This window comes from Exophiala dermatitidis, assembly GCF_000230625.1.
Source record: "Exophiala dermatitidis NIH/UT8656 unplaced genomic scaffold supercont1.6, whole genome shotgun sequence".
Lineage (NCBI taxonomy): Eukaryota > Fungi > Ascomycota > Eurotiomycetes > Chaetothyriales > Herpotrichiellaceae > Exophiala > Exophiala dermatitidis.
In genome coordinates this window covers 1354103-1367073 of record NW_008751651.1, presented here as the reverse complement: position 1 = coordinate 1367073, position 12971 = coordinate 1354103, and the positions used below count along the sequence as shown (strand labels likewise).

General features: G+C 52.5%; 4 protein-coding genes across 4 annotated transcripts; 2 read left to right on the top strand and 2 right to left on the bottom strand.

Moving 5' to 3' along the window:
- Nucleotides 1-83: 83 nt before the first annotated feature.
- On the top strand, nucleotides 84-4137 carry HMPREF1120_07328 (phospholipase D; the record flags this gene model as incomplete). The annotated part of the gene is made up of 6 exons (XM_009161549.1): nucleotides 84-870; nucleotides 1030-1411; nucleotides 1479-1553; nucleotides 1604-3365; nucleotides 3412-4024; nucleotides 4076-4137. The coding sequence occupies 6 exons, from the start codon at nucleotides 84-86 to the stop codon at nucleotides 4135-4137; spliced, it is 3681 nt and encodes a 1226-aa protein (XP_009159797.1).
- Nucleotides 4138-4943: 806 nt separating this feature from the next.
- HMPREF1120_07327 (uncharacterized protein) lies at nucleotides 4944-6460 on the top strand (the record flags this gene model as incomplete). The annotated part of the gene is made up of 4 exons (XM_009161548.1): nucleotides 4944-5112; nucleotides 5161-5186; nucleotides 5238-5276; nucleotides 5336-6460. The coding sequence occupies 4 exons, from the start codon at nucleotides 4944-4946 to the stop codon at nucleotides 6458-6460; spliced, it is 1359 nt and encodes a 452-aa protein (XP_009159796.1).
- Nucleotides 6461-7287: 827 nt separating this feature from the next.
- HMPREF1120_07326 (glycolate oxidase) lies at nucleotides 7288-8724 on the bottom strand (the record flags this gene model as incomplete). Its single annotated transcript, XM_009161547.1, has 1 exon — nucleotides 7288-8724. One exon carries the CDS (start codon nucleotides 8722-8724, stop codon nucleotides 7288-7290), a length of 1437 nt encoding a protein of 478 aa, XP_009159795.1.
- A 1233-nt stretch (nucleotides 8725-9957) lies between these two features.
- On the bottom strand, nucleotides 9958-11847 carry HMPREF1120_07325 (uncharacterized protein; the record flags this gene model as incomplete). Its single annotated transcript, XM_009161546.1, has 1 exon — nucleotides 9958-11847. One exon carries the CDS (start codon nucleotides 11845-11847, stop codon nucleotides 9958-9960), a length of 1890 nt encoding a protein of 629 aa, XP_009159794.1.
- Nucleotides 11848-12971: the final 1124 nt, after the last annotated feature.

Below are 12971 nucleotides of genomic sequence, written 5' to 3'. Positions count from 1 at the left end.
TCTGCCTCGAATAAAGTCGCCAATGCTCTGCAGTCTGCTTCCCCTCCAACCTGCTTCTATTCCTTCAATCGCTACAAGCCGAGATGTCTCACCCACCACCTTACCAACAACCGCAATCATCAGATGACGATGCCCTGGCTTACGGAGAAGACTACGGTCAATCCCGAGGGGCTGGTGGATACGAAGGAACGGAGAGATCTATCCTTGGTGACACCTATCGCAAAGTCAAGTCCAGCTATGACAAGTACAAGACCCCATCATCTCAATCCCAACCCTATGGCTACAGCAGTGGTGGTACTTCCCAGCAATATTATGGCCAGCAAGGTTCCGCAACCGATTATCCCCAACCAGGACAATCTGCCTACCCTGGAGGTCCGCCTACGCAGCAGCCTCAAGCGAAACCTGATTTAGGAACCAAGCTCCTCGGGACCCTACACAGTACTATTCATAACATCGGCTCTGACATTGCTACTCTGCTTGGCCCGGACGGAAAGCCTGCTCAGCCCTCAAATCAGCCCTACGGGCAGCAGACATCAGGACAGAGCCCCTACCAAGGCCCTTCTAACCTCCCAGCCTCGTCCGGCCCGCCCCAAGGCCAGAACCGCTATGAGAGCTTCGCTTCAGAAAAGCCCGGAAATGATGTGAAATGGTTCGTTGATGGCTGCGGCTATTTCTGGGCTGTTAGCGAAGCGCTCGAAGCTGCGAGAGAGTCAATTTGGATCCTGGACTGGTGGTTGTCTCCCGAGGTCTACCTTCGTCGCCCTCCGTCTCAGAACGAACAATGGAGACTCGATCGAACTTTGCAGCGAGCCGCTCAACGTGGCGTCAAAGTCAACATCATCGTTTACAAAGAAGTGACACAAGCTCTGAGTGCGTACCTTTCTCCCATTATGATCAATTATCTTCATTCTCTTCTTCCACAGAATGTCAACAGCTTGACGTCCTTTCTTGTTGCACTGGGGCTACGAGCAACTGCAACATCTCTTCACTATACAGAAAAAGAGAATCCACTAATTCTTCCTCCTCTAGCTTTGTCGTCTGCGCATACAAAACATGAGCTCGAGAAATTGTCACCCAACGTCTCGGTCTTTCGTCATCCGGATCATCTTCCTGACGCTCAAACAGCGCATTCCTCCCTGATATCGTCCCTGCAAAACCTCAAGCTTGACGCAGCTGGGGTTTCAAAACTCGGTGCAGATGCTTTAAAAGGGATCTATGGTTTGGACGACGATGTTATTTTGTACTGGGCTCACCATGAGAAGCTGTGTCTCATTGATGGAAGGACTGCATTCATGGGTGGCTTGGACCTCTGTTTTGGAAGATGGGATACGAACCAACATGCGATTGCGGATGCCCATCCTATGAATGTCAATGACATTGTCTTTCCCGGACAGGACTACAATAATGCCAGGTAGGCTCAGCAGTTCCGCAGACCCTTTGCAGTGTGGTTCCATGTTGAGGTCACTGACAAACATTAGGGTCATGGATTTCAGTGATGTTGCAGATCCATTCCAGAACAAGCTGGATAGGACGAAAAGTTCGAGAATGGGATGGTGAGAGACTGCAGGATCTGTGATAGACAACATCTGACACTCACTACCAGGTCCGACATTTCTCTGTCTCTGCATGGCCCATGTGTCCAAGATCTTCGTCACCACTTCATTGATCGTTGGAATTTCATCTATGATGAAAAGTACAACGTTCGAAGGGATGCACGTTACTCTCGACTGGCCGACGAATATCCTCACTCGACATCTGGCCCTGCACAGCGTCCACAAGCTCCACCGCCCTCCCAAGGACACCTCCAACCACCTCCCACAGGAGGGGCGTTCCCACCACCACCAGGTAGCCAACCATACACCGAACCTGCATGGCATACTACGAGCAGGCCACATACTCCTACCGGAGACCTACACCAGGTTCAACCCAGCCTTGTATCAGGGACAACCGCAGGTTCATATCCTGCTCCCCCAAGCCCCCTCCCGGCGGCCGCGTTGTCTCCGCCTGCGGAGTCTCAGTTCTCCTACGGTCAGTCCACTGCGTTTGCGGGTCAGCCCACAAGCCCGTACCCTCAGCAAGCCTATCCGCCTCCGCCTACCGGTCCACCCACCGAACCAACACCCTCTCCAGGACCTGGTCATGATTACACGGGCTACCAGCAGCAGAGTACCTCTACCCCAACGTATGCGCCATACTATCAAGGAGCCTCAGAGCTCGCCACCCAACCAGTACCAGGCCAAGCCTATCACCATCAGCCATACCAAGAGCAGGCATCACCGCCGCCAGGTCAGACATATCAGCCACAAAATTATTATCAGTCCGCTCCGGAGCAAAGTCGAGGGGCTGGCGATTATGACACCGAGCACAGCCGTGGCTTTGATGACTACGGCTACGATGATGGCACCTCACGAGGGGCTGGCGGTGAGCGAGGCCTCCGTGGGAGAATGGACCAATACCGAACCGAAGGCAGACGCATTGGGCAGGAAATCTCCTCTATCGGTAACATCGTATCTAGCGGTGTGGAGGGCAGGATGCACCATATTCAAGGCAAGTATCTCGGTGGACCAGGTTCTCAGGGTCGACCTTACGGTCAGCCTAGGGGTCCCATGACCTGTCAGCTTCTCAGAAGTTGTACAAAATGGAGTAACGGCACGCCCTTGGAGCATTCAATTCAAAATGCCTACATCGACGTCATCCGCAACAGCCAGCATTTTGTCTACATTGAAAACCAATTTTTCATCACAGCCACCGGTGACAAACAGAAACCGGTCAAGAACCTTGTGGGCCAGGCCATTGTTGAGCGCATTCTGAGAGCTGCCAGAAACGGAGAAAAATACAAGGTGATTGTGGTGATCCCAGCAGTTCCAGCCTTCGCTGGCGACCTCCGTGATGATGGATCTTTGGGGACTCGTGCCATTATGGAGTTCCAGTATTTCAGCATTAACCGTGGTGGAAATTCCATCATGGAGAAGATCGCCGAAGCCGGGTTCAACCCCATGGATTACATTCGTTTCTACAACCTCCGCAATTACGACAGAATCAACTGCGGTAGCACGATGCAGCAAGCCGAACAGCAAAGCGGGGTGCGGTACGAAGATGCACGTAGACAACATGATGATGTGATGGGCGCTGGGTATGGTCCTTCTGGGGAGAGGACTGGAGCGAGCCAAATGTCGCAGGCGACTCAGTATCAGCAATACCAGTCTGCGGCACAAAACATGTCGGCTTCTCCAGGGAGTCGCTGGGATACTGTTTCGGAGTGTTACATGCTTGGAGGCCAGGACATCCGCTCCGTGCCTTGGGATGGACCGCCCGAGGCTGAATTGGACGCGTTTGTCAGTGAGGAACTCTATGTCCACTCGAAGGTGAGTAGCTCTGTTCAATTTCACGTCCAAGGCTAACCGTATACAGTGTCTTATTGCAGATGACCGGGTTGTCATCTGTGGTTCGGCCAACTTGAATGACAGGAGTATGCTCGGCTCGCACGATAGCGAGATTGCAATCCTGATCAACGACCCTACACCCGTGCAGACGTACATTGGCGGACAACCATATCAAGTCAGCCAGTTCGCATCGTCTTTACGGCGGTATTTGACCCGCAAACATCTTGGACTGATCCGACCCCAAGACATGCGAAGACCAGATCCCAACTACCATCCTGTCGGTGTCCCCAACGCGTATGACTGGGGTAGTCCTGAAGACAACATTGTCTCGGATCCCTCAAGCGACGCTTTTCAGAGTCTTTGGAATACGCGTGCCCGTACGAACACTGAGGTCTTCCGAAAAGCGTTCCGAGCAGTACCCGACGACAACGTCAACACTTGGGCAGACTATAAGGAGTTTTATGAGTACTTCTATCATGCTGATCCCAAAGCTGGCGGCAAGGAAGGGGAGAAATTGCCACCGCGGGTGGAGTATGGACATGTAGTGCGAGAGGATTTCCCTGGCGGGGTCCGCGAACTGAAGGAACTGTTGAGCCAGGTCAAGGGCACCTTGGTGGAGATGCCGTTATGCTTTTTACAAAGTGAGTGCCCGCTCGTTCTGGATAACAGTCTGGTTGCTAATGTTGTTGTAGACGAGGACATCGCCAAAGAAGGGTTGACCCTGAATGCACTGACCGAAGAACTCTACACTTGAACGAGCCGTCGGCTGGAGGGCTCTTCTTGCGTGATTGAAGGCCGAAGTTAATGAATGATGTATTACGAGCTGATGATGGGTTAACGATGATTCGAGACATCTTTGATGCACTAGTGATAGAGAGCTGGGTCAACCATAGCAAGCTGATGGATGAGACTCGAACAGTAAGGGGCCGGTCATTACAAACCCAGTGCTCGCCCGTAGCAGGTACCATAAAGTTTTACAGTGGAGCGCAGATCGGCGACCCGCAATATCATCTGCGGCTTCATGTGAACGACTCGAACCATCGGTACAACTTGATAGACACAAGACTAATAAATTGCTGCCTCGTCGGATCCTCCTCATAGAGCTACATTCAAGTACTGGCGTGTCGAGAAGCTTTGCTTTTCAGTGGCTTGCACTCGCGTTCCATGAAGTTACCCAAGTCTACTTCATTAACGCAGCTTTGAGTGGTGGTCTCGGCCAGCGATCCATCCAAACTCAGCACGCGTCCGTCACCCAGGTTGTTGTCACGCCGTGTGCTTTCCTTCTCTCCCACTTAAAGACCGTCTGTTTCTCTTTTCACTTCACTCTCTGTTTCACCTTCACTTTCTTCATCACCTCCTCCTCAAGTCACTCCTCGAGCAGAAAACTCAAGGTCATTGAAAAGCTCTCTTCCTACCTCTCCTCAAGTCACTCCTCGAGAAGAAAAGTCAAAGCCATTGACGAGCTCTCTTCCTCCCTCTCCTCCTCTACTTACAACTACCCTCTTACAACCACGACATACTTGTTCTACCAACCACGCCGAACTTGATCAACAAGCCAAGATGAAGATCAAGTGCACTTACCCAGACTGCTTCCGGCACTTCTCCTCGAGAGAGGCCATGACAACGCACAAGATCAAAGATCCAGACCACAGCTACTGCGAAAAATGCGATGTTGACTGCGAGGATGACATGCTACTCTTTATCCACCAACTCGGCTCTGCTGCCCACAGTAAGTATTCACCTACGATGTGGCCTTTCTCATGCTAACATTGTCTAGTCTGTTGCCCTGTCTGCGCCCTGGAGGTGAGTTCTTGCCGGTCGACCTCTCGAGCAAAGTTAATCTGATTTCATTAGTTCAAAACCGCCGCAGGCAGAGATCGACACCTTGAACAGGTATGTCTAAGAGTCATACTCCTGCAGACAACCCTGCGCACTATTCTGACATAGTTTAGAATCATCGAACCGCCCAAAAGCTCGACTGTGCTGGCTGTCAGGAGAGATTTACTTCTGCCTCGGCCCTGATGCACCACATTGAAAACGACGAATGCTCAGTCATCAGACAGACGGACTTTCAGATGCAGCGGGCCGAAAAGCAGATTCACAAAGATGCCTTCTTGGCCAGCGGAGAACCATTCAGCACCACCGCCTCCGGCTACTACGACCCTTCCAATCTAAACGCAAACAATGGTACAGACCTACTCGGCGCTAGAGACGTCCACGATTCGAGCAGATCTCTCAAGAATGCCTTGGGGGGCCCGGTTCTTCCTGATTCGTACGAGCAGTTCCCTCCACTCTCAAAACCAACCGCACCATCCCAGGCAACCGAACAACCAACCCCAACAAAGTCTGCTCTTGGTAACAATGCGCACGACACAGCAACCAACCTCATGGATTTCGATAAGGTCGAAAAGGGCATGGCTGGCTTGGAGGTTGGCCACAATGCTTGGACCAAGTGGGCTCAAGGTGGAAAAGCGGCAGACAGCCAAGGTTACATCAAAGGTTGGCTCGCTACGATGAACAGCTCGAGCAACCCGCCAATGGACAATGTCAGTGAGGTGGCTTCCATGTACGACAAGAAGGCTGTCTCGACCGTCTCTGCAAATATTCCTCCTAGTGTCGCTCCGAGTGTCCCTCCCAGCGTCACTCCTAGTATGCGGCCTCCTAATCCCAATCCATCGACGGTTCACGAGCGCATCATCCATATGCCGGCGCACTCGATCGTTTCCACCAATGCCCCATTGGATATCGAGCTGTTCTTCGATTCTCTGCACCAGAAATACATCTGCCCGGGCCAGAAGTGCGGTCGACAATTCGCAACGCCTCACAACTTCCGACAGCATTTGCTCACATCGGCTCACGTCGGCGGACAAGTTACTTGTCCTACTTGCTTGAAGCGATTCGCCACCACCTTCGCATGGGTTGCTCACTGCGAGTCGGCCAGCAAGAGATGTGACATTCGAAACAGCACCAATTTCAACCACGTTCTCCGTGAAATCACTGGTGGTGTCTTGGGCGCCCAGGGATACATGGAGGATGGTACGGTGCAATATGTCGCACCTAAGATTGAGGATTGGTAGGAGCAGTAGAAATGCAGGCATCCAATGTTCGCAGGCAAAACACGATATGGCACGAACGCGGCGGACATGCAGACGATTCCCATTCATCAACGAGCTACGAAAACGTGCATGGAGAGGTTATGACGACAACATTAAAGCTCCTGGGCGATACTCCTCATGGATAATGACAAGACACGACAGGGAAAGCTGGCGAGAAGGCGTTGATCCAGGCTATGGAAGGCGCCAGGCGGAAGGCGAAATGTTTCGAGTCTGGCACTAAGCAGTGCTATTATCTAGTTCTTTGCTGGTGCTTCTTTGAATACCAGCATGGTGGCAAGCGTGGTTCAATGGGGCTGGCATGCCACATACTTCGCTCTGTACGTGTGACACACAAAACGAAGGCAACATGCAACAAGCGACACTGAGCTGCCAGGAACAGCCCGGAGGGGCAGGATCGAAGCTGGCTGCAAGGCAGCAGACCAAGTGTAGATAAATATTACTGAGCCAGCAATGAAAAGCTTTCCAGAGAGCGAAAACTATTATGTCGTCGAATTTGTTTCACTCGCTTACGGTATTTTCCCAGTAAGATATCAAAAGCCAACCGCCCACATCAGCCAGATATCCAGAAAGGCTAGTATGTACGACGTAAGGTAAGACGACCTTTGCATAAGGCGCCACTGTTCCGTTTTGCTTCTCAATTGTCCATCAATATACACGATATCACAATACCATGACAGAACTGACTGTGTGTAAACAAGCACCCCAATGCCAATGTCACGCTTCCGTTTCCGTTCTCGGGTCCAGCGAGCAGCTAGTATGTATCTCTCTGGAAGATATCTCCCACCATCCTACAATTTACTCACCCTCCCATCCATCCCAAGCCTACACAAATACTCCTTCCCAACCCCTTTGACCTCCGTAACCCCCGCAAGGCCCATACACAACCTAAACTCATCCATCAACAACCTGAGACACGACTCAACCCCCGCCTGCCCCTTATACGCCAATCCCCACAAGATAGGTCTTCCAATCCACACAAAATCCGCCCCAAGGGCCAGAGCCTTGAACACATCCGACCCATGTCTCACGCCGCCATCGACATGAACAGGAATCTTTCCCTGAACCGCATCCACGACTTCAGGCAACGCATCGAGTGTCGCAAGGGCCCCATTAAGTTGTCGACCGCCATGGTTCGACACGATGATTCCGTCGACGCCGTGGTGGAGTGCCAAAAGGGCGTCTTCGGCCGTCGCGATCCCTTTCACCCAGACTTGCATTTCGGAGCCGCATACTTGGCGAAGCCAGGGAATCGATTCTTCCCATGTTAGTGTGGGATTGGGCGCGTGCGTGTGGAATGTTATGGGGCCGGATGGAGGCGATCTTTTGGATTTACGGACCGAGGTATCACCCTCGGTATTATTGTTGGTGGTGGTGGTGGTGGTGCTAGCGGTACCAATACTACCACGATCTTTCGTATCCACCACACTGGCATCATCAACATCATCTTCGCCCTGTTGCGCAAAATTGGCAATCTTCAAATGTCGCGGTAACTTGAACTGGTTCCGGATCTCGAGGTTGCGACGACCCAGCATTGGCGTGTCGACCGTCAACAGCACAGCTTTGTAGCCGGCCCGTTTGGCGCGGTTGATTAGTTTGAGGCTGTGTTTCCGTTCTTCGAAGAGATAGAGTTGAAGAGCGTAGGGGGGATGATCAGCACTTCTTTTTGTGCCACTGGTGGTAGTGTTAGGGTTGCCGTCGGTCGACTTCCCTTCGGTCGTAGGCCCTCCGGTGGTAATAGCATCAGCAACATCCTCCAACGTACTCGTGGAAAAACTACTCAACCCCATAGCCACACCCTTGGCACGACACGCGCGTGCAGTGGCGATTTCGCCATCCTCGTGGGCCAGACATTGCATTGCCGTGGGGGCCACGCCAAAGGGGACGCTGACGCGGGTGCCAAAAACGACGGTGCTGGTGTCGATGGAGGATATGTCGCGGAGAACTCGGGGTCGGATCCGGTACCGGCGGTAGGCGGTCATGTTTTCCTTGAGCGTGCTGCCGTCGTCGGCGCCTTCATTGTAGTAGTCGCGCGTTTGCTTGTCCATGCGCTCGTAGGCGAGGGTTTCGAGTTCGGTGATGGTTAGGCAGTTGAGGTCGTGGGCGGTTGATTGTGATGAGGAGGATGATGATAGGGAGGATGGTGAGGATGATGAGGAGGGAGGAGAGGGTGAGGTGGAGTTGGTTCCTCCTCCCGTGGTCTGAGACTTTGGTTTGAGAAGCGTCATTTTGCGTAGATAAGGTGGTCAATGATGGTTCTTTTTGGAGTGGTTGATTGTTCGGTAATTTGGGGTTGGGTCTGGGTCTCGGCTGTACTTGAAGATGGATTGGATTGTAGAGATGACCGGGAATGCCACTCTGGTTCTTGCGGGTGTCTGATAAAAACAAGAGCCCGCTCTAGCCCGCTCTAGCCCTCAGAGCTCGAGCTGAGTCGAGAAGTTGATTTGACTTCAGTGCCGAGACGTCTGGTGCGGTGTATGCCACAAGCCGCAAGAGGAATGTGTATGTGTATGTGGCAGTGTGTTATAATGTATGATAGTATATGGTTATGTCGTGCAAAAGAATATAATCGGAAGATGTGGTGAGCGGAGATGAGCAGAAAGGTCAAGGCTCAGAAATATCACTCGTCAAGGATGGTCTCATACACCCACAACCGGATTCCGAATAGATTTGTCCAAGCTCATAAAGCACTTATAATATGACTGGAGGTTCCAGAGCGGTGTTTTGAGCTCTCAGGTGTAGTCTGCGCGGCCGATGATAACAATGAGAAGCTGTGGTTGATACCTGGCGCTCAAATTGATGGTGTTGACGGTGTTAATGATGACGTTGACACTCCCCGACACTACTACCTACCTTAGGTAGTGCTAGTAGCAGCAACAAACGTATAAAACAGCCAGATGGAGAGTCAGACAGACGGGCGGAGTGGTAGGTACCTAGCTACAGTATGTGTACAGCTAGGTAGTATACCTATGTACTTGTACCTTGTGTCCTTGTAGCACAGGCTCGTAGACGAGTACCAACATAAATACAACTGTAGTCAAGACTTGCCTGTGCGTGACCCTGAGGCGAAGTCGGAGCTGAATGTGGAGTGCGGAGACTGGAGATGGAGCGGGAAGCCGAGTCGGACATGGCGGCCGATTTACGGAGCGCGCGAGATGATGGCCGGACCTCTCCCCGATGGACAGATGTACTGTGGACTATGACAATGGCCGAGTCATTCGATAAGCGATCAAGGGCCGTGTCAATTGTCCAAGTATTCACAGCGGCGTAGGTCATGTCCTACCACGCGTGATCAGGGCGGTATGGACGAGAAACGGTATTCCATATGCCGAGGGAGACGGGGCAAATCAAATCAAGGGAGGCCTTGCGAGCCCAACGCTGATTCTAGCCTTTATCGAGACTCAGCTGTAACATAAATAAAATACATAGGTATACAAGCACTAAATAGCAGTATTCTCTGCCTATTTCGTAATCATGGGCATCTCCACCATCGCCGGTCCTGGTTCAAAATCCGGATCTGATTGAGGGATCAAAGTATGCGAGGCCGAGCGGGACTTGAAAAAGCCAGTGCAGAAATACAAATAACAACCCGCTCCACCAAGGACAATGCCGACAAGCCACGCAGCAAAGACGAGAAGGCCGCCCAAGGAGGAACGGGCACCCATAAAGCTCAGTCTCTGCAGCAGTCCCTGGGCACGAGTCGGCGCCTTCTTCGGCGTGACTGGACATCCGCCCCGGACGACATTAGACATCTCTGCCGTCGCTTCACCACGACCCTTGGCATTCTTACACCCGGACTGATCGCAGTTCTGTGCGAGGAGCGGAGACGGAACAAACGTCCTGACGCCGTTGTCTGCCGACTTGCGGAGCGACTTGCCGTTCTTGTCCAGGGCCTCGACCATACCAAAAGACCAATGCCCAGGGGCGTTGAAGCTGGTCTCGAACCCGGTCTTGTTGACGGTGCCCAAATTGGTCCATTCGGCATCACAGCTTTGTCGGCCATACATGCGCCATTGAGCCACTTCCGTCGCGCCATTCCATGACATGTAGAACATGGTTATGGGAGCACTGGCGCTCAACGCGTAGGTGTATAGAGCCGGGTTATCGATCGGGTTTGATGTAAAGTTGAACTTGTATGATCGGTAGATATTGGCGCCGCTGGCGTTGATCTTGGCTTGGAACACAATCTCACCCGTGGGCAGGTGCTCGGTCACGTAGGGCTGTTGGCCCCAGCCCAAAAAGACGTTTGCCTTGGTCACGTCCTTGTGCTCTCCCAATAATTGCACACTGCCCTGCGTGGCTGCGAGGTCCATGTCCTTGGGACCGTAGAAGACCGACATCAGGCTGGCTCGTGGAGGCGTCGTGTCATACTCCAACTTGATCATCTTGCCGGATGACCTGAGCGCGCTCTTGTGGAACCCATCATAGGCGTTGTCAAAGAGCGTGATGATTTCCGTGGTGGCATTGGACCATCGCCATCGAACGTGATGTTGGTAGCCGAACAGGACGCCCGATTGTAATTTGAAATCCGACTTCTTGCCCCCAAGCCGCCAGATGATATGTCCATCCTTCCCACTGATCTTGTAGATGGTCTGTGTATGCCGACACGATATGATATAGTCGCCCTCGGGAGTTTGATCCACCGCGTTGAGATGGAGGAAATCCCACGCCCCGCCAGCATCCAAGCCATTGCCGCCCGCGGCTCCAGACGTGCTGCCTACTGGTACGTACGACTCGGACGGGTTGACGTGGTCAAGGGCAGACCATTCAAACAGCAATTCACCAGTCTCCACGTCGATCTTTTGGAACAGTCCGTCTCGGATCCAACCTTCACCTTCCGTGATTCCATATTGGCTGAGATCGTATCGTTCAACTTGGTAGATATCCACAATCATAGACCGGCCATCGTCCACCAGATTGCACTCGTGCATGTCGATTGGAGGTCGGCCATTTTGCGACTTGACCGTCGCCACCGGCACCAGCTCGTTGCTGTAGATGTGGACGTCGCCGGCGTAGAAGGTAGACCACGATTCACCACGGAAGAAACAGAGATGATCCTTGCCCTTGTACCGACACACCTTGAATGAGTGCATGTTGCCGCCTCCCATTGAGGACAAACTGGTCCAGATCAGGTGGCCATGATTGTCATAGATGGCCGCTCCGGATCGTCCGATATGATGCGGAGCCACGAAAATATATCCAGGTGTGGCGCCCTCTTTCAAGACGTCGACCTGTAAGATAGGTGGAACGAGTTCTGGTCGAGAGTGGAAAAGCTGGTACTCTTGCGCGGCCGACTGCCGAAGAAGACAAAAAAGCCAAACGAAACAGAAAACGAGTGTCGGAGTCAACATTTTGCTGTTGTGAAAGAAAGTACGATTCAGACAATGGTGGATGGTCAGCCACCAGATCAACAGAAACGAACGACGACAAGGAAATTCATGAGAAGAAACGAGTGTCCATAAACCGTCTGGAGAGAGCCATGTGTTGGCGGAGGCGAAGATAAAAAGGACTGCCGACAATTAAGGTCAGTGCTGTAGGTCAGTGCTGCTGGGACCCCATTTTCCATCTAGCCCCGTCAGTTAGAGGTCAGAGTACAACTCAAAAGAAGCGAGGCTCGAGCACAAGCCTCGCTTTGAGGGGAACTATCAGCACATTCGTACAGCCCTATACCGCAAAGAGGCGCGACGACGGGCGCGCACAAATAAAAAGGAGGCTTTCTCTTTCTCGTGATGGTCTGGGCAGGGGCTTTGACACATGACAGCTGTCAATATACGCGGCTGGTATATCGAGGCTGTCACGGTCGGCTTTGCCGTTACTGACCTTTAGCTTTTCGTGAGACCAGTTGAGGGATAGGCACGATTTTGAAAGTACGATTTTGCTTCACCAGCAACTTGCCGTGTCTTTCTTGGGGTCTTGCCTGTACTGGCCGACTCCCCCCGAGGCAGCGTTAGGGTGGAGTTGCAGATCGACCGTTGTGGTCCTCGTAGCCTGTAGAGGACCCTGGGGCGGAGACTCCGCTTCGTATCACCATCGTCTCCCTAACGGCGTAAATCTCGAATGTGGCTTTTTGCCCCGATTGCCGTCGGCGCCCGATAACCGCAACGGAACCACTATGCACAGAGATGGACAACTATGTGGCACTGTGTGGTACGTAGTTAGACAGCCTTCCACCCCCAATGATGGCTTGGCAGAGGCGAATCAAGGGATTGATGTACAGATGACAGGCGGTATGGTCTCGCTAAAGCAACATTCAGGATCAGCCTGGGGTGAGTCCATACAGGAGTACAAAGTTGTACCTCAGGGACTGATAAGACGGTCACGGGTGGCGGGGCGACGAGGACACGACGAGGCTCAGGAGGTGCAGCCATCGGAGCTTGAATGTTTTGCCGTACTAGCATTGGAGTCCTACTGCTTCGCCGGACAGATCCAGCTCTAAGGGTCGGATCATTGTCGGGCCGGTATCGATAAGATTGTG